The sequence below is a fragment of the Neltuma alba genome, unplaced genomic scaffold (assembly GCF_004799145.2).
Source record: "Neltuma alba isolate B1F8T4 unplaced genomic scaffold, ASM479914v2 tig00012865_pilon, whole genome shotgun sequence".
NCBI classification, from domain to species: domain Eukaryota; kingdom Viridiplantae; phylum Streptophyta; class Magnoliopsida; order Fabales; family Fabaceae; genus Neltuma; species Neltuma alba.
In genome coordinates, this window is record NW_021637246.1 from 41,158 (window position 1) to 61,976 (window position 20,819).

At 38.3% G+C, this 20,819-nt stretch overlaps 4 protein-coding genes across 4 annotated transcripts; 1 reads left to right on the forward strand and 3 right to left on the reverse strand.

Moving 5' to 3' along the window:
• Nucleotides 1–162: 162 nt before the first annotated feature.
• LOC114731964 (NAC domain-containing protein 2) lies at nt 163–1,994 on the reverse strand. The gene is made up of 3 exons (XM_028919232.1): nt 1,814–1,994; nt 1,455–1,729; nt 163–937 (listed from the first exon to the last, which is right to left on the reverse strand). Exons 1-3 carry the CDS (start codon nt 1,977–1,979, stop codon nt 488–490), a joined length of 891 nt encoding a protein of 296 aa, XP_028775065.1. The 5' UTR covers nt 1,980–1,994; the 3' UTR covers nt 163–487.
• Nucleotides 1,995–5,787: 3,793 nt separating this feature from the next.
• LOC114731949 (E3 ubiquitin ligase BIG BROTHER-related-like) lies at nt 5,788–6,797 on the reverse strand. The gene has a single exon (XM_028919213.1). The coding sequence runs from the start codon at nt 6,542–6,544 to the stop codon at nt 5,813–5,815; it is 732 nt and encodes a 243-aa protein (XP_028775046.1). The 5' UTR covers nt 6,545–6,797; the 3' UTR covers nt 5,788–5,812.
• A 582-nt stretch (nt 6,798–7,379) lies between these two features.
• LOC114731952 (proteasome subunit beta type-3-A-like) lies at nt 7,380–10,953 on the reverse strand. Its single transcript, XM_028919218.1, has 6 exons — nt 10,664–10,953; nt 10,465–10,572; nt 8,989–9,078; nt 8,632–8,716; nt 8,326–8,420; nt 7,380–7,697 (listed from the first exon to the last, which is right to left on the reverse strand). Exons 1-6 carry the CDS (start codon nt 10,849–10,851, stop codon nt 7,649–7,651), a joined length of 615 nt encoding a protein of 204 aa, XP_028775051.1. The 5' UTR covers nt 10,852–10,953; the 3' UTR covers nt 7,380–7,648.
• A 4,044-nt stretch (nt 10,954–14,997) lies between these two features.
• Nucleotides 14,998–20,740, forward strand: LOC114731954 (beta-galactosidase 16). Its single transcript, XM_028919219.1, has 18 exons — nt 14,998–15,299; nt 16,512–16,607; nt 16,713–16,825; nt 16,916–16,982; nt 17,072–17,164; nt 17,263–17,406; nt 17,498–17,592; nt 17,700–17,805; nt 17,882–17,966; nt 18,047–18,165; nt 18,266–18,427; nt 18,521–18,702; nt 18,810–18,895; nt 19,194–19,303; nt 19,450–19,542; nt 19,705–19,806; nt 19,994–20,139; nt 20,242–20,740. The coding sequence occupies exons 1-18, from the start codon at nt 15,111–15,113 to the stop codon at nt 20,351–20,353; spliced, it is 2,100 nt and encodes a 699-aa protein (XP_028775052.1). The 5' UTR covers nt 14,998–15,110; the 3' UTR covers nt 20,354–20,740.
• The last annotated feature ends 79 nt before the right edge of the window (nt 20,741–20,819 follow it).

The following is a 20,819-nucleotide window of genomic DNA, read 5'->3' on the forward strand; positions in this document are numbered from 1 at the left end:
TAAAATAATACTTAAAATTGTTTTTTCTCTTAAATATAAAGGTTTATAAGAGGGTTACTTTCAGTAAATGATTATAATTTATATGGAAAATGAACTACGGGATATTAGTACAGTCCAAAGCTGGCTAGTGACACTCCATATATATATAGCAGCCTGCGTACGTACGTACAAGCTACTAGTATATATAAACATGGTCAGTCCCTCAGCTAGAGAGACGCGTCAACTTGCAAGCCCCCTTGCACTTCAACGAAAAAATACAATGGACGCATAATAATGCTCCTGCTACGCTCAATATTCCCTCACATGCAGTTTCCACCTTCTTCCCCATCCATCCCAGTCTGTCTTTGGTGAAAACAATCACCTATGTACACGACCGCACAGACACACTCATGGACCTCCTTCTGTCTCGTGCTGCCGTGCGATGATGAAGCCACAGCAAATTTGCTTCCCTGCTGGATGCATCTATGATCACTCCATTACCATTCACTCAGAAGGGCTTCTGAAAGTACGTGAAAATATCCTGCAACGTCGACATCTGGTTATTGCTCTGCATCAACTGAGTCTGAGGCTCGAAACCATGGTTCATGGTGGCGCCCGCGTAATTATATGGGAACCCAACGTTCGTTTCCCATTCATTCCACTTGGGTTCGCTCTGCACCTCGCTCGCAAACTCCGGCGATACCACATGCTCGGAGCCGCCGCTCGACTCCGTGTGCAGCTTCGGGACTGAATCCGACTTGTCGAAGTACAAGTAATCGGTCACGGGAGGAGACGGAGCATGAGGAGGATGCCGGCCGGGAATACCAACACCACGAGACACATTTTCCGGCTTCTTGTCCTCGATTCCTGACCACTCAATTTTACGGCCGCCAGCAGCGGGATGTTTCTCAATGATGCCCTTCTTGTTGTATATTCGGCAAAGCACCCAATCATCCAGCTGCAAGATCACAGACACGGGATTCATTATTATGTCGGTAATCATATGCGTCCTCACAAAATGAAAATTTGGATTCCTCTAGCTACGTACAGGCCAAAGAGATAAAGACAAATATAATTTTCTTCAAGTAGAAAAGTAATAATGGGGCGCTAATAATTAGAATATTGGTATTGTTTATCAAGGAGACTATCTGGGCCCAAAACAATATGATACCGCTAGTTTGCGGGTGACGTCGTTATAACGTTTGAACTGGGGAAGGTTCATTTGGATCGTCCATTATTTGACATCGTTTTCACCAGCCGTCATTGGTGGACCTCGACGACTTATCACAGCCCGCAGCCTAAGATGCATGCGTGGCCCCGATGGCCAATGGATGATTCGAGGCAGCCAAACCCAAAATGGTCATTTCAAGGCAAGCCCCTCGGCACCCGGCCCCATGATGGAATGTCCGTTATGCCCCTACCAATATAGCTAATGTTGAAAAATCGAAAGGAGCGTATGGGATAACAGTACGTACCCTTAAGGTGCTGTTTGTGCGGGCAGAGCGATCCACGTCGGCCAGACGATACTCATGCATAATCCAATTGGTTTTCTCTCCTTTGGGCGCTTTCCCCGCGTAGAAAACCAGAGCCTTCTTGATCCCCACCGGTTTGGGGTGTCCGATGGGTTTATCGGCTCCGGTAGCCTTCCAGTAGCCAGTGCCGGCGGCACGGTTTGGTCTGGAACCGTTGGGATATTTGCGGTTCCTGGGCGAGAAGAAGTACCACTCCTTCTCTCCGTACAAAGCCTTGCCTGCAAGGAGTTAACAATTCATCAATACCAGTTAAGTTGGGAATATACAGATATACAGACGGACGAGCAGAAGGAGAAGAGTACCGGGGAGGTCCCAAGGGTCGTACTGGTAAAGGTCGACTTCGGCGATGATGGGAACGGAGAGGGGGCGGGAGGCAGATTTAGGGCAGAGATAGTGCAAGACGAGCTCGTCGTCGGTGGGATGGAATCGGAAGCCGGGGGGCAAGTGAAGCTGTGCGGCTGCGGCCATATTGGTGAAGGTTGAAACTCGAAACCAAGGGGAGGGGAGGGTATATATAGGACAGGAAGGAAGGTGGGGGGAACACGTGGGAGATAGGCAAGGGGCGGTGGTGAGGGAGGTCAACACGTGGCGGGGAAGGAAGTGAGGGGAGAGTGCATGTGCGTATAGCCCACATGATTTGGTCACTGCTTACGTAGGCCGCAGAAACGGATGGAACATGAAATGAAAGTCGTGGAATAGTGTGGAGCTAGCCCGGGGAGGATGTTATGTGATCACCCCAAATCGTGATAATTAATCCACAACCACTTTTAGTTTTTTTCTTTTTCCTTTTTTGGGGGTGGCTGACAGGCTGAGTCACTATATAGCCAGTACGTTGAACAGTATGGGGGGACCTTGAGAGGTTAAAAACCACATGAGCAAGGGGATTTTACGCTAAAGTGGTGTTGTGGGATGAAGTTATAATTTCACAGAAGGTAAAGACCATAAGGGAGGATGTGGATGTGGATGAAGATGAGATGGAGGGTGCCGCCTCACTTTCGGTGTTGGGTTGTTGCTAGTCGCGAGTGGCGTTGGGAACTGTGGGAGATAAGAGTTCAGAAATCGCACCTTGCCCCGTCCACATAACATTTTACGATGGGGGTTTCCGGCGAATGTAACCCGAGGGGGACGGCTTTCAATTTCCACTACTCCCATTTCCCCCCTTTATTCTATTCCTTTATCCTATAGCTTTTGCCCCCCGCCGAAATTCCCATGCCCTATCTACTTCTCTTTCTCCCCCCCCCCCCCGGCCTTTAATTTTTGGTTCAATTTTTATTGCTCCTTCAAATTAATTTCATTCCTTTCAAAACAATCATCACACCATCTCTTGTATTACTACTAAATACGCGTTGATGAATGGCCCCTGATTTACGTGCTTCACTGTTGTGCTTGTGAAGGGCAGCCGTTTTATATATGTTCATATAAAGTTCATACCGGGAAAGAAAATGCGTAGCCGTTTTAATTGCGCCCCCACAAGCCGTTTTATCCGCGGCCCCTACACCCGCATGTATCAACTGATTGACATCGACAATAGGAGGCGTGAGTGAAATTAGGTGGTGAAAGGAAATGTGATGGTCGTAATCAGAATAGAGTAGTCGGAACTACTATTTTCGAACCTAAATATAAAAACTAGTTCATTAATTTGAAAACATTAAGAAAATAAATTAACTTAGTTATTTGTAATAAATAGGTATTGTCTTTCTTAAAATATCTTTACTAATCAATTAATATTAGTTAGAACTACTATCATTAAAAGGACTACTTTAGAAAAAAATATACAAATGTGAGACAGAACGAATTGAAATTTTATATTTAAAACTAAAATAAAAATTAAGTACCGGAGGTAGTTGTTGCCCTGCAACAATTCAACGCACATGCACTTCAACTCATCCAGCCATCGCCATCCCGTGTCTGCAAGGAATGCTTTCACCCTCGCAATCATATGTCGGTAGAAAAAGACGACGCCAAACTTACCAATGTCATTAGCCCGGTCGATGCGTTTTACTACTATTATTATACCATCAGTGAACAACATAACTTTAGAGTTAGTGGGGAACATCTTTTACCCGTATTAAAAAGAAGTATAATAATTAAAGAGCTTTGCTGTGTCATTCATGATTAAACCAGAACTGGCACGGTTCATGGTAAAGAAGATGATTTTGGGGCGTAATCAATCACGCGAACACTAATAAACCCACTAAACTTGGACCTAATAAAAAAGGAGGCAGGCTAATGGGTTGGCTTGACCTTTGGTTTCAATTGCTGAAGATTCTTTCGTTCATTCCCAATGATAATGTTCATCTGAGAGATGCCGATGCGTTTGGCATCATGTCTAAATGAATTGAACACGTTGGTGTTTCCGGCTGGTGCTTTTGTTTTTACCCAAACACAACTTTGGTGAAAGCGCCACTATATCTAGAAAGAGAACTTTAAAGGTAAGGTAAAAGAGAAGAGGCGCCAACATCCATGGTAGTGTGCCGTCAATTTTTTCTGAGCTACAAAACTCTAATTCTGGAAGGATTATAATTTATAAAGGGTGTACTGTATATAGCCGCCATAAGAGCCTCAAATTACCACTTGCTTTCACATTGTTCCTTTTTTATTCGCTTTTTAGCAACTTCAATAGTAAAAGCAAACATGGCGTTGTGTTGTTCATCAAAGCTTAAAAGCTCTCTTATTACTTGTTCTATATATTCTCCTATCAGTTATTTTGTCATCAACTATAATGAACATGGCTTCTTGACTTCTGGATTTTAATTGGTCTTAGCCTGAATGTGATTGATTATAACTCGACCGACATAGCGGTAATGAGTGCCACCAAAAATGTTTATAAAATTGCTTCAATTCATTCCGCTTTTCATTAATTAGTTAGTTAGTTAGTTAATTTTGTGGTAAATATGATTTTTTATTTAAACTAAAAGTGACTTCGGACTATAGGAAGTCGACGTTGTTAACAAATTTCCGCTACATAAGATACTGCGCAAAGCAGGAGACCAGAAGACTTGCAGCAACTTGTGTGCTGCTGCACGCGTATTTTGAGATACGAAAATATCTTCTTTCTTAATGATCACGCCAAATATTAGAAAAATATACTCCTCTGGTCCTTAATATAGGAGCTAATTGTTGAGTTAGTTTTGGTCCTAAATATAAGACTTATTTCTCATATTTATCAGTTTTCTCTAAATTACCCCTATAGATACTCCCTCAACCATAATCAAGTGGAAGAGATACATGGGGTATTAAAAAAGATAATTATGGTATTTTAGAAAAAATATGTCATTTTTTTTAATAATTAACTAACTTACATAACTTTCTTAATTTAATCAAATTAGTTAAATGAGTCTTATATTAAGGACCGGATAAGTAATATATTATTCTTTCTCTGGAAGTTGGAGTTTTATTATTGAACTTAAGCCCTTTTCGCAAGTTGCAGCCTGACAGCCTCCATAGATACAGGAAGCACAACACATTTTCATGTGTGCTCTTCAAACAGATACTAATGAGCAAAACCAACATGTGCAGCTTATTATCTTAGGTGATATGTATTTAGATAACCATTGAGACATAATCTCTGAATAGCAAATGGGAAACCCTTCATGCGAATATAGATATAGTATTAAATTAAAATGGTGAAATAATGTTATACAAATACATTTCAGTGAGGATGGAGTACGTTCAGCCGCACAATAAACACTCTCTCAACAGTTTAATTAATGAGAACAGAACATGAATATTATGTAAATACTCTTACTAACACCAACTGTAAAAACCACTTTAAAGCTCCTGTTGAAGGGTTTTTCCATATAAACTTTCCAAACGTGCGCTTAATACGAGTGATATGCATACACGCGTGCGCGTCTTTTTCACGTATGTAAATAATGAGTTTCATCCTCGACGATGCTGGAACCTAGCCATGTAGTAAAATTCTTTCTTATAACAGCTTAATAAGAACACATTGATTTCTCCGCAAATTTATTTCATATCTTAATTCTGAAATGAAGCAAGTGTTCCGGAAAAAGGGAAACTTAAACAGAAGGAAAAAAACCGAAAAAAACAAAGGGAAAATGTACCGGGTGCAATTAATTGATGAATATTTTAATATTAGACAATAATCTGACAATTATGGGGTAGACATCGAGTGTAGACAAACACAGAAATAAGTAACACATAAAGAATATTAAATTGTGTTTTTAACATTAAATTTCTGTGACTACCCATTTTCCATGTAATGTTCTGATAGCTTTGCTGCTTCTTGTAGTTATTTTCTGAAATATATACATTTACAAATTACCTATGTGGTGCAATCAAGGGTTCTTATCAGCCACTTTTGGAGTGGAGACTTCAGAGCTACAAATTGGACAAACCTTCTTAATCTGAAGCCACTTGATGATGCAATCTGAATGATAAGGGTGCTCACAATGAAGTGCCATCAGTGCTTCACCTTCTTCGTATTCAACCTGACATATCACACAGCGATCTGTTCCTGTCTTGTTTTCTGCAAAATGGCAAGTGTAAGGATGCAGACAGGAAGGGATTTCATTTGCTGGCAATCCTTTCCTCTCTTCTCCTATGAACTCCGCCAACTCAATCAACTCTTCGTAGGACATTTCATCCGGATCGATCTCATCTTCTTCCATGTCCTCATCATTGCTTCCTTCGCCCTCAAGAAACTGAAGGTCTCCAAATTCGAATTCTTGGCTCTCGGAAAAGTCAGCATCTTCATCTTCATCGTCTTCGAAAGAGGACTCGCTTTCATCTCCATTGCTGCTTTCTTCGCTGTCCATGGTGTCAAGCATTGTGAAGGTTCCCTCTTGCTCTTGCAAAGCGATTGCCAGGGTGAAATCAGAGTTAACTTGCTCGAGTTCAGTGTATGGGGTTTTGTGGGAAGACTGTTTGCCCTTTTCTGGTTCCATGTTGAAGGAAGAGGCGTTCCGCTGCAATTGACGCAAATGGCGGGTTGAGATCGAAGAACAGAGACGAAGCGACTTTGGTATTTGAGGGAATGACCGAGGGCACAATTTTTGAGAAACTTTCATGTCAAGTAATGGAAACCCTTTGTCATGGATTCTTAAGATTCTAGATTCTTGGCTGTCTCAAGGTTTCTCGCCGTGAAGTTACCAACAACGCCCACACACTTGGGACATTCTTCTTGGACAAGGCGGCTTTCGATCGAAGCAATAACAACACATCGTCCGTAAGTAGCATTATACCTTTGTACATAATCAAAGCCATCAATTGCCGTTGGCTGCTGCTTCGTTCTTAACCAGTTGTTTTAAATGGACTGCGTATTTGAGCTCCTATCATTTATTTCTACATGGCAATACAGTTCGTTAATTTCTTTCTTGCTTTCTTTTTTAAAAGTTCGTCAATGTCTTGAAACAGAGCATGTTATTGCTTTGCCCATTGTATCACAGAATCACGTACAAGTTCATCTTGCTGCCAACAAATCAACGCCCGATATCATTTTTCTCGGTGATTTCAGGAGAATTAAACATCTCCAGCAGCAATGGTTCAGACGTTTCTGGACACCGTATTCTTTGCCATCGAGGAAGAAAAAGAAACACCAATGCCCCTTCCCTCTTAATGGAACCATACCAAAATAAAAGGAAAATGATAAAAACTGCTCCTTATCACCGAGAAACGTGGTGACCACTCTATAGAAACTCTTCAATAATTTTCTATATTAAATTTATACGTCGAAGTATTTTAGTTTTATTTCAATATATTTTAGGTAAAATTTAGTGAACCAAACGCAACTATAGGCGCATCAGCTGAGACAGTAGTGGAAATTTCGTCTTTACCCCGCAGGTAAGACAACGGCTCTGTTAGTTGCCGACAAGGAAAAGAGCAATGGTGATTCGATTGGGCATCATGATCAAAATAAACTACAATTGTACTAGGGCAGGAGAAGAAAAAGCAATATTGCATCGTTCTCGCGCTTTAGCATCCACTAACAAACAAATTCGAACAGGGCATTTAGTTTAATTCACAACACGCGGGACTAGACTAAGCGATCTCGAACATCGTTTTAACTTGCAACTGTAACAATGTACTCATTGACATAAAGGTTCAGTAAATGATATCTCCCACCTAGCTCCTGAATTCGGCAGACAATAAAAGATAGGAAATGGGCTTAAAGGTCAATCCATTCTTCCCTTCAAGATCCTTTCCTTTACTTCAGTTGGCGTGCTGCATGTGTGAATCAAAAGACCAATCAGCCAATGCCAAGTAATACTAAAATGAATGGACAAAGAAACACAAAAACTTGAACAGAATATAAATATGAGGATACCAAAAGCCCCAGTCTCAAGGGAGAAAAATCAGAAATATGCAAACCACATGAAGGAATAATAATGAAAATACATAACTTTACTTGAGCACAATCACCCCTTTCAAAATAAAATAAAATGGATCTACCAGTAAACCACGATACTGATTAGTCGTAAATTCATTGAAGTTCGTTTCTTTGAAAATTTATCACAAGTTAATCCTAATAATTCTTTCAAAAATAAATTTCGATTATTTATCCGTGGCATTTTCCATCACTGTGATTTCAGTGATCTATCATCCAATAAGATGGATCCATGCAGTAAAAGGCCCCAACTTTCACCCTGATTTGTGCTGCAGAGCACAGATAATCATTATAAAGTCACAAGGTGGATGCCACTAAGACAGCTTAATTTCCCCTAAAACGAAAATAATTAAAGCAGCTTACTGTCCAACCGGTTGTTTGCACGTAAAAGCAAAAGGAGGAATAATTGCACAACATAAAAGTATATGGCCAGCTACTAAAAGAAAAGAAGAACCATAAGCTTACACAACATAGACATGTCCACCCCAGCCACTTAGACAGTCACGATCAACAGATGAAAGCAGTGCTTGGGAGATGGTCTCAAATAATTCCTCTGCTTCCTGAGACACCCAAGGAAATATGATTAATAAAAAATGAGCTGTATCCTACGTTAGGAATCGTCCACATTAAAACTCGGTAGTTGTTGCTAATATTGGTTTGAAGATGCTTATAGGCTGTTCATTTTATAGCAAGTAGTGACACATATAGATGATGCACCAAATTTTCAAAAAACCATGCAAAAATTAAATCAGGTTAAAGTTAGGGACAAACCATGTTAGGCTTAAACATCGACTCACAAGCACCATATAGAGACTCGGACGCAGTGCCTGCAACAACAAAATCTTTTGCAAGTTCCCTGTATACAAGAAAAGCACAAAGATGACATTATCACAAACATATGGCTCACGAGAAAGAATATGACTTCCATATTATTGAAAAATAGCCAAATCCTAAGGCGTTTTGTGGTTCTAACACCTTTTGCCTTTAGCCACTTTTTAACATAGTAAAATCCCTTGTAAAGAAATACGAACGTATGATTATAAGAAGAGCTAGTTTGCAATTATAAGCTTTAACTCATTAAAATTTCCCTTAAAAATGGCCACAGATTATAAGAAAGAGTCAACTCACTTTGCTCCAATTGAGTCCATTGTGCAAATGAAAGGTCTCTCATCATCTCCTAATCCAGCAATTACAGGCTGGCAGAAGTATGGACCAAACCTAGAAAGCAAAAGATGCATTAACATTTCATTCCAAATTAAATAAATTTGCAAAATCATACAATCTTATAACTGATTCGGATGATAGCAGTCGCACTTGTAATATTGGGTTGCATATAATTCACCAGCAAAATGTTATAAATTATCTACACCTATTCCTCAACTTCATCGATCTAATATAGCAATAATTTTCTTAATAAAATGAACCTCGTTTTTATATTTTTGTTTTAGTCATCAATTGACTATTCTAAAACTGCTATTTTAACTTCCGGAAGAATTTCATTCTGATTTTGTACTTCGTTCTCTTGAACAGCCTCTGTGAATTATGGAGAAAAGATAGCAAAGTCAGGGTGGATGGGCAGGGCAAAAAAGTTTAAACTGTCCCATTTTAGGCTGCTGGTTAAGCTCCACAAGCATAGAATCCTCTCTAGACCAAAAGGAATTGCGTAAAGTCCACAAATGACAAGTCCCATGATATTCTTGTTATACTAGAGCTTGCTAGGCCTATCAATTGGGAAAATGCATATAACTTTACGTGAGGAAATGGTTATAGTTATCAGGACCATTTGAACACTCGAGCCAGTGGCTCCAGAACCCCCCCCCCCCCAAAGGAGTTCTGGTATAGCACAACAGCAGTTAGAGGCCACAGGCGTCCAGATTAGATTGCAAGGCCTCTCCATGCATTTTGTTTCCTTAGTACAATGGTTCTTTACCACGCCCCTATTTTTGTTCTTTTTATTATTAGCGTCAATCAATGTCACCGCCCATCTAAATTATATCTCAACTAATTATGCATGGCTGATCACAATGTACCGATTTCTTGTCATTTTTGTCCTCAACGTGGATTTTGATTGAAAATTTCAGAACACCGATAATCTGTGAGCAATTGATTTCACTTTCATCCATGACAATTTTGGTTGACTTCAGGTTGGAATATTCCTAGTCAAATACACAGAGCCCCCTTCCTTCACCTGATCTCTTAGCAAAGCATACACCATAAGCAGGAGTACAGTACTTGAAAGCTCACCAATTACATCAAACCACTTGGTTCAGTTAATCTTGCCCCAACGGTTTTAAGTTTACAATGTCATGATCAAGAAATATGTAGAACAATATGGCAGACGCATAAAAAACCAATGTTCAACGATTTCGGCCAGATAGATGGGGTCTTCATATTTTCGCTTTACGAAACAGTGAATGAGAAATTGCCGTGTTTTAGTTCGAAAAGAAAGGATGATGGCGTCTTAATAAAATTTCAGCACGAACTTCCTAATTTTTAATTGTGAATCATTGTGAACTTACAAGTTTCCACAAAGAGCATATAGCAATAATTAGTGAAGGCAGGGGCAGAATTCTGATCCCATAAGATATGATAAAATCTGCATACCTTTTCTCGTATAGAATAGCAGAGACTAAGCTGGCAAATGTCTCGGGCTTCATATCCCTTTCTTCTCGAAGCTGGTATAATTTGTGCCGGAACACGAGCCGTTGATAGCTTAAAGTAAAGGAACAACGATAAGAAATCAAGAAAAGAAGCTGAACCTAGAGCAATTGGGGAGATTGACAGAGAGTGATAGTATTCCTACAGTGTCTGGGCATCAGTGGCGAGGCCAGCAAGACCAATAAAAAGCTTGTCGTGGATCTTGTATATCCTCTGGAAATCGGTGGCGATAGTCTGAAGCTGAACACCAAGCCTCCGATCGCTGGCGATGGCAAAACAGTTCTTACCCACCATAGCCACTAGGGCACTTCCATTGTACTCGAAGATCGACATCTTCCCGAGAGTCCCTTTTGATTTCGGGTTTACTTTTGACGGCAATCTAAGAGAGAGCGAGAGACGTTCCCCGTTAAATTTGCAGCGAACGCATATGAAGGCTGGCTTGGACACCACTCCAGCTCCCTCGTGACCAGGGCGTGGGAGCAACATGAATGGGCCTGCTCTATCTCTCTTGGGCTATAAAGGGCTTTGCTTTTTTAAGACTTTTACTTGAAAGATATATCCATGAATAGGCCTAACGAGCCCATGACCCGGACTTCAGTCCTAAATTTGGGCCCATACATGTAAAATCACACGATAACTAGCATGGCATATAATAAATCAGGAATACCGAGATTGCATAGTTCATTTAACAACTTAACTCTCGTTTACCCCAAAAAAAAAAAAAACTTAACTCTCGTCTTTCTTTTTTTTTTAAAAATTATTTTGCTTTACAATTTTATTTTATTTCAGTACTGAAATCCTGCATTTTATCTTTAGATTCTTTAGGCCTGATAGATAACTAAGATTTTAATGCAAACAAGCAAAAAAAATTTTTTTGCCGAAAGTAAAAATTAAATATTTAATGAATAGGGCAAAAATATTATTCTATGTAGACCAGCGGATTTTGGGGGGTTTTTTTTTTTTTTGGTTTGGACTGGGGATTTTGAGATTGAATAACGTAGAATGATAATGGTAATCCCTGGGACGATGCCGCGGCCACCGTGTGAGTCTTATACCTCCGTCGTACATCTGCATCGTCTTTCTGTTTTTCCCGTCCGCCATCGTCCTTCTTTTCAGATTTGCTTAGACGTGAATTGTTTCCAGATTTGTTTAGATCTGATCTGGTTTTAGGCTTGCATATATATTGTTTCCAGTCTTTAATATAAAATCTAATTTGACTTTTATTTTGGTTCTAAATATAAGACCTCAATCCACTTTGTCTCTCATATTTATATATTTTTTCTCAACGTAGTCCTTCTAATAAGTAGTTCTAATATACTTGATTAACAAGGATATTTTAGAAAAAACAACACATATTTATTACAAATAACCAACTTAACTTCTTTTTTTAATCTTTTCAAATTAGTCAACTAGCTCTTATAATTAGGATCGGAGGAAGGTAGTATATCGTTCCATATTTGTTTGATTAATTCCGATGCTGGGAATTTTTTTTAAAATTAGAGAAACTAAATTTTCTCATAATCTGTAAACATACTCATGGCAGCTAATATTATGTCGCATTCATGCCATAGCAGTTCATCACGTTACCCGTTTTATTGTCCATTGGGAGCACTGATGTTGAACTCATGAGTTAACTCTCCGAGTTTAATGGTTTTACATTTTCAACTAACAAAATCATGTCGTTTCGCTTTTAAACTCGTGATGACTGTAAACTCAGTTATACTTACGAGTTCATTTACCAAGTTTACCATTTTTATGTTTTTAGCTTATAAAATCGTGTCAACTTATTCTTAAACTCGTGCTAAATTTTTGAATTTGATTATATTTAGTAACTTTATATATGAATTTTATAGAAATTTCTTTGTTGAATGTGATAAATTATGAACATTGATAAATATAATTTCAATTATTTAAATTTAAAATATATTTAAATAAAATTGTTCTCATTTTTTATATATTAATTATTTGATTATATACTTTTAATACTACTTTATTAATAAAAATAAACTCTTACAAGTTTACAATCCAAATTTATATTATTATTACGAATTTGTTTAAATTTGTAAGTTTAACAACCTTGATTAGGAGGTCCGGAATTGAACCAAAAACAGGCCCTAAAGGTTTTTTTTTTTTGGTTGACAATGGTGAATATATTTTTAGGAATGTTTTGTTTACTGCATGTTGTTCTGAGAGTTCCGAATTAATTAATTAATTAAGAGCTGTTTCGGATATGATGAATATAAAAACGGGGCATTAATTGTGATGCTTGACGATGGGCAGGCCAGTATATAGATTGTCACTTGCTCAACTGATTAGCCCATTCACAGGCATGGTTCATCGGTATATGGGAGAAAAGTAACAACTACGAATAAGTCAAACGCCTGTGTAATAGAAGAGGCGTCATATATAATGACGAATTGAAAATAATCAAGGACCAGCACTCAAAAATTAGCATTTACGTTGGGCATTAGAGTTATCAAAATGAGTTGGCAGGACATAGGTATTTACTTAGCTCTCTCTCTCTCTCTCTCTCTCACACTCACACACGCGCGCGTCTTATTCCACATAATTAGTTTGAGTCAGTGAAAGTTTCCATTTGTCCAGTGGGTAGTTATCTTCGCGTGCTCCTATCGACGCCGGCATCTTCAAAGAAAATTCATTAAGGTCTAGTAGTAAATTTGACGGTGTGGTTAATATATTTACGTGTGAATTATATTATTTAATTTATACACAGATCAGATATCTCAAACGAACTACTCCCTCCGTTCCTTATTATAAGAGACATTTGATGCTTATGGCATGTTCCTATATATAAGAGACACTTACAAGTTGTCTCTACTTTTTTGTGTTGATTTACTATTTTACCCATATTTATTATCTCCAACTCACACTCTCTCTCCCTCCCACTTCTCTTTCTTTGAATAATTTAATTTTTCTCTCTCATACTCTCTCTCCTTATTAATGAGGGTATTTTTGGAAAAAAATTATACTTTTTACACATTAATTGTTCTTAACTAATTTTAACTGTTTTTTTTATCAACGTATTTCGGTTATTTGTCTCTTATAATAAGGAACGGAGGGAGTATATTTTAAGGTGGAGAGAGTATTAATAAGTATTGTTTGATTCAGTTCATCAAAACGCACGTCAACGTTGGCTGTCTGTCATGTCATAACCCCATCCAATCCCATGTCCTTATTCGCCACTTCGTAAGAATATTAACTTGAAGATGATACCCTTTTCTGACAGATCCCCACGTTGTTATTTTACAAACTATCGTGGTCAATCCAGCTTGCTCTTGGGGAAAAAAAAAAAAATCAGAGAGAGAGAGAGAGATCCTCCGAAGGCCGAGAATAGGATCGATATTCGTTCTGTCACGAGGTGGCACATGTAGGGGAGAATGCTAACAACTATGTTGATAAGACACATGCACGTAATATTTGGTACTAGCTCATTGTTGGTAACCTAATCAGTGTGTATATGTGGTCATTACTCTTATTTTATTGGTAACCTAATTTTAAATGCGGGTAGTTATTATAAATATTCCAATGTGTTTCAGGTTCACATGCATGCTGGGTTTAGTTGATATATACTTCCCCGCCTAAATAAATTTTATATATGGTGTGGCGTCGTCCACTGTCAGATGGCGATTGAATTAAATACGGCGTTTTTAATTTTTTAGAGAGAGAAGATATTTTGACTAGTTTTGTGGTGGGTTTCACCTCATCGATCACATTTAAAATATCTCAATCATGCTAAACGCCTAAACCGTATATAAACCATCCGGTGACCACACCCGACCCCCAATACTAATGACGGGTCATTTGGATGAATTGACTTGAAACAATATGGAATGAATGCATGTTTTAATTTACATTAAGAATAAGGAAATATTCAAGGAGAAGTTTTTCTTAGCTCTTAGTCGCATGAGATAATTAGTTTTTAGACTGAATTTATGGTCATTAATTTATCCTGGTGTTGTGTAGGAAATGAAACAAAATCTCTCTCTTGTTTTTAGAAAAAATATTGTTTGACTCTTTTCTGCCAATAATTATTTGATTCTCGTATCCTCTGACATTTGTTACCGAAAATTCTTTACTGATATTGATCGATCGTTACTAAAATTAATTTGCCCGCCAATAATGCATTCATTCTCTCATAGAGAAAAATTGGCAATTAAATTGTTAGATTTGCTGTCATTTCGCACTAATTTAAATGGTAAAAGTATGATGTAAGTAAAAGCCTAGGATTCAAATCTTTTGAAATTAAACAGATTAAAAAAATCATATTTGCTGAAGTCAGTCACTCAATTTTATTTTTCAATCCAATAATAATAATCTAACTCCATATACGCGTGGATGAAGAAATTGACTCTCCAATGGTAGAGAGCCAATTCGTTAATTATAGAGAATTACACTCATCACGTTCACAGCTCCCTTCCCCCTCCCCCCTTCTCTCTCTCTCTCTCTCTCTCGCGTGTGTGCTCGCATCTACTAATAGGCAGAGATCAGAAGCGTGTGTGAGTATATATAGGTGGTTGGCAAGTCACGAAAAGGCTTTGGGAACCTGCAGAACCAGGGTAGAGCTTTTCAAGATGGAGCAGAAGGAGAAGTTGGTAGTGAAGTGTCGGTGGTGGTGGCTCCTAGCACTATTACTTTTAACGGCGGCTTTGGGCGGCGCCCAGGGAGGCAATGTCACCTACGACGGCAGGTCTTTAATCATCAACGGTGAACATAAAATCCTTTTCTCCGGTTCAATTCACTATCCTCGCAGCACTCCCGAGGTAGTTTCCCTTATCAGTACTTTATATCATATTCATCGCCATGCTAGTTTCTTCTGGTCTCTTCATAAATCATCATCTATATTGTTTGGGATACTGAGTTAAAAGAATATGAACTCCACGAGAGAGGCAAATAAAAGATGATCGTACTATACTCTTATGGAGTCATATATTCTTAATGTCTTGGTTAGTTGAGAAACTTAACTTGTGTCGCCCGCAAAACCATGGCCTTATTAATTTGACATAATTCAGAGATCAAGACTAATTAATTATCTGAAGCATCGTGTTTAGCTAGACAGACGCTCACTCTCTATAATGAGATTCACAAAAGTCTCAGACATGGCGAGCTGCTTCCATACGGTGTTTTTATTGTTTTGTCATGCTGCCGCGAATCTGACAGCTTGGCCTTCTACATCAAAATTCTATTCAGTATGCCTTGCTGTGTGTTCTTCTCATATTATATATTCGGACGCCGTTATTTCATTTTTAAAGTTTATCTAAATTTTATTCTGACCCAGCTGTTTTAAATATTAGTTTCGACCGTATTATTTTATTTTTTCTAAAATTACCGTTTTGTCCTTAAAATGATTACCTTCTAAATTTTGGTCCTGTTTAAATTTCTAAATTTATTTTCTTGATTGTTTCTTTTTGAATAATTTTCGTCGTTTGATTGATTTGCCAAAATCGAGTTCAGGATATGCTTCTCAATTCAGTCCGTCAACACAATTAAAATAAATATTTATTTCAAAGAATCACATTTATTTAATTTAAAAGACCAAATAGTGAGTCATAATTGCTAGGACAAAACATTTTTTTAATAAGATAGGACAAAACATTTTGCTTTTGGGAGATTGGACGGAGACACAACGCTTATAAGTTCGCCATGACGTGCGCGCGCGCGCGCTTTCTCTTTCGTTTGGAAAATTAAGAGCCAGTTTACGAACATAATTTTTTTGGATTAAAAAAAAACTTGAAACTTGAAATTCGTACCAAGATCAGGTTTATGAATATCATCAGTTTTGACTAATTACCATGTACAAGTTAAACCCTTGCCGGAAGTCAAAGCCGTCATTGACTGGAGTGAAGGCTGGCGTCCGTTGCCTTGGCTTATGTTGCAATTTGTAGAATCACATTTTTTTCCTTAAATTTCCTTCTTTAGATATGTAACTAAATAATGGGCATCAAGGTAAAAGCCTAGTTTTTTTTTTTTAACAGATGTGGCCTTCCTTAATTTCCAAAGCCAAGGAGGGAGGCATAGATGTCATTCAAACTTACGTATTTTGGAACCTTCACGAGCCTCAACAAGGCCAGGTGACCTCCTCATTCTTCCCTCATCCTCTTTTCACTTCGGCCGGTTTTAATTTATACATAAACAGAGTGACGAATACTATATATCCCTGTGTTGATTTGCTGCAGTATGACTTCAGTGGAAGGCGGGATGTAGTGAGGTTCATTAAGGAGATCCAAGCACGAGGTCTATATGTCACCCTCAGAATTGGACCTTACATTGAGAGTGAATGGACTTATGGGTTGGACCTTCCCACAGCCTAATCATTGCTTTGTCACCAAACAAAATCAAAACTTGTTCTCTTCCACTAATTATGCTTCTATTGGTGCAGAGGTTTACCCGTTTGGTTACATGACATTCCGGGCATTGTTTTTAGATCAGATAATGAGCCATTCAAGGTGTTCACTCTTCTAGCTACTCTGTAACTTGAGCTACACAATACAAGTGGTTCGATCACTCAAAATCCTTTCTGTTCCATGAATGGCAGTATCAAATGCAAAAGTTCACTACCAAAATAGTAAACTTGATGAAATCCCACAATCTTTATGCTTCACAAGGAGGGCCTATCATACTATCACAGGTTTCAAGCTTTGCCAGAATAAAACTTGGCTGTAATGTAGTATGATATGCTTATGCCATTTTCTGCCTGGTTTAATTCATATTTTCCATGCAATGCAGATCGAGAACGAGTATGCTAATGTTGAAGCGGCTTTTCACGAAAGAGGACCAAGCTATGTTCGTTGGGCAGCACAAACGGCCGTGGGGCTTCACACCGGTGTGCCCTGGGCTATGTGCAAGCAAGATGATGCTCCTGGTCCAGTGGTGCGTTTTACAGTCTCATTTTCATGGAATTATCACCAATTCATTGTAAACATGTTAGCAACCTAGCTAATTATGTGATGTACCTTAATAGATCAACGCGTGCAATGGTATGGAATGTGGAAACACTTTCAAGGGACCTAACTCGCCTCATAAACCTTCAATCTGGACAGAGAACTGGACAAGTTTGTACGTTCTAGTGGATCTCTTCGTTTCATTTACAGCTTAATTAGTCAAAATAGACACCAAAGTGTATAAGTTGACTCATGCCTTTTAGTTTACTTGGAAATGTGAAGCTATCAAGCCTTTGGTAACGAACCATACTTGAGATCAGCTGAAAATATTGCGTATAATGTTGCCTTGTTCATTGCAAAGAAAGGAAGCTACGTCAACTACTATATGGTAATGACTGTCATCTCCGCTAAACAACTAAGCAGTAAACGTGTGAACTCTCTTTTAAATTATGGGTTTGATCCAGTACCATGGAGGAACAAATTTTGGAAGAACAGCTGCCGCTTTTATGATTACGGCTTATTATGATGAAGCTCCTCTAGATGAATATGGTACATTTCTCTTCTTTCTCAGAATATATAACTGCAGAATTTCAAATCACTTCATGACTATCTATTTTTCATGTGACTAGGTTTAATTAGGCAGCCAAAGTGGGGTCATCTTAGAGACCTACATGCTGCAATCAAGTCCTGCTCAAAAACTTTGCTTTCTGCCACCCAGACTACGCTCAGCTTGGGCAGGCAACAAGAAGTAAGATAACAAAATATAACTTTTGGGCATTATCTGATAATTAATGACCTCATTTTATACCTGAAACAAAATTAATCCTTGGTCATCCTATCTTCTTCAGGCCTATGTCTTCAGAAAGAGCAAAACACAATGTGCTGCCTTTCTGGAAAATAGAGAAAATAAAGAAGTCACTGTCCCATTTTTTAGAATTCCATATAAACTGCCTCCAAAATCAATTAGCATTCTCCCAGATTGCAGGCGTGTGGCCTTCAATACTGCCAAAGTAAGAATTTAAATGCTCGGTTTCTAAATTTTAAGAAAACGCTTAAAGCAAGGAGAAAAAAAGGCACTTCTTACTTATGAGCTGCTTTTGTAGGTAAGTGCAAAACACAGTACCAGAACAATGAACCCTGTAGTACATTTTAAATCAGCACAACAATGGGAATTGTACAAAGAAGCCATCCCTAACTTCGCTCGTACTACCCCAAGAGCAAACGGGCTAGTAGATCAGATCAGCACGGCAAAAGATAAATCTGACTATCTGTGGTATACTTTCAGGTAATCAGAAACAAAAGTAAATTGCATGAACTTCATGCACATTTTTTGTTACCTTAACTAAAATTTTTCATGCACTAATATGCCTGTTGCCAATCTTGCTCGACCAGGTTTCGTCACTCAAGTTCTCGATCATTTCTTAGTGCATTTAGCCAGGGACATGTTTTGCATGCATTTGTCAATGGAGTTTTAGCAGGCAAGCCCTAAATCGCCACGCTCTTTCATAGATTGACAACATAAAATTGATCAAATGATGATCATATTCAGGATTTATATCTCTGTTATGAGAATGAACAGTTATTGATTATATGTAAAGCATAGCCTAGGAAGTTGTAATTTCAGATTATCTATGTAGGCAGATGTGAATTGGAGTTAAAATAGACATTATCTGGAGATAACATGCCGCGAGAGTAATGATTGGTTTGGCCACAAGCTTACTTCTTTCATCTTTACAACAGTGTATTTTACTGATCTTTCCTCCTCTCAATTTATAGGTTCTGCACATGGAACTCACAACGATGTACCTTTCACCATGGAGCGCAATATCAAATTGAGAAAAGGAATCAACCATATCTCGTTCCTCAGCGCAACAGTTGGATTGCCGGTACTAGTGTCCTTGTTTTTAACAGTCCCTTTTCTCATATATATGTGTACGTTACATGTTGGATTAACATGCAAAATAAGATTTGACAGTAGAGATAAAGAAAGCTTTTGAATAACATGACATAAGCATTCTATTTTCACATAAAGGACTCTGGAGCATTCCTTGAACGCAAAGTTGCTGGTTTGCGCAATGTCAGAGTAGATGGCAGAGATTTCACTCATCATACCTGGGGATATCAGGTGATTAACTCTAAAGCTACATAACAACATAACTCAGAAGACTACTGAGAAACATGATCTCTAATCTTTATTTTTTAATTAGAAATCGAGTGCGTGCGCGTTTTTTCTATCGTAAAGGTAATTTTGCTTCATTACGTGCTTATGTTTAAGTTTTGAATGAAGGTTGGGTTACTAGGAGAAAAGCTGCAAATCTATACAGTTACAGGATCAAGAAAAGTTCAGTGGAAAAGGCTTGGAAGGCTACATCCATTGACGTGGTATAAGGTAAGAGTACTTCTGAACCATTTAATTCAATTAATTAAATCCATCGTGCACAGAAAAACTAACAGGAAATCCAAATAGCTATAGTTCTTCTCCTAATGCTTTGTGCTCGAGTCTGTCATTCCCTTTTTCTTCCATTCACCTTCTCTTAGTAAGGGATTTTTATTGTATTCCACTAAACTTTTTGCAGACCACATTTGATGCACCGCCAGGAAATAATCCGGTCGCGCTTGATCTTGGTTCTATGGGGAAGGGTGAAGTTTGGGTTAATGGAGAGAGTATTGGCCGATATTGGGTATCATTCGTCACTGCGAAAGGGAAACCTTCACAGAGATGGTACGTTCCTCTGTCACTGATCTTTTTGTGTTAAGTTATCATACTGACTAGTGTTTGACATTTACTTACAAAACTATATAATTGGGAAAAAAAAATGTTCAGGTACCATATCCCTCGATCCCTCCTGAAACCTTCTGGAAACCTACTAATTCTGTTTGAAGAAGAAACAGGGAACCCTCGTGGGATTTCTCTGGACACTGTAACATGGTCATGACATATATATCATCACGCATCTGGATTGAAGTAAATGCTCTATATATCCTCAGCCATGCAAGTGTGTTTACGTGTCATTGGTCGTTCTGCTTTAAGGTTATCAAAAAAGGCGTCTTCGCCTTGTTACGTGATGTAATGTACGCTACAGAGAGACTGCGATTCTCTCTATCTCTTGTATTTGGATTAGGATTTTGATTTTTTATCCCAAAAATTTGAAATAACAAGCCTCCATAGAGACGAGCAAAATTGTCTTCTTCACCACCAATAATTTGTTTTCCAAACTTGTATTTACCTTTGGTGAAAGAGTTGGATTTACCTTTGTATCTAATTCTTTAACAGTTTCTGTTCATTCATCATTAATGGAGTTCAAAATTTCATCTTATTCTCATTCTATATTTGATGCATCGGGAGATCTTTACGCACGTTTCATAATATACAATCATTAACAAATTTGACATGAATAGTTT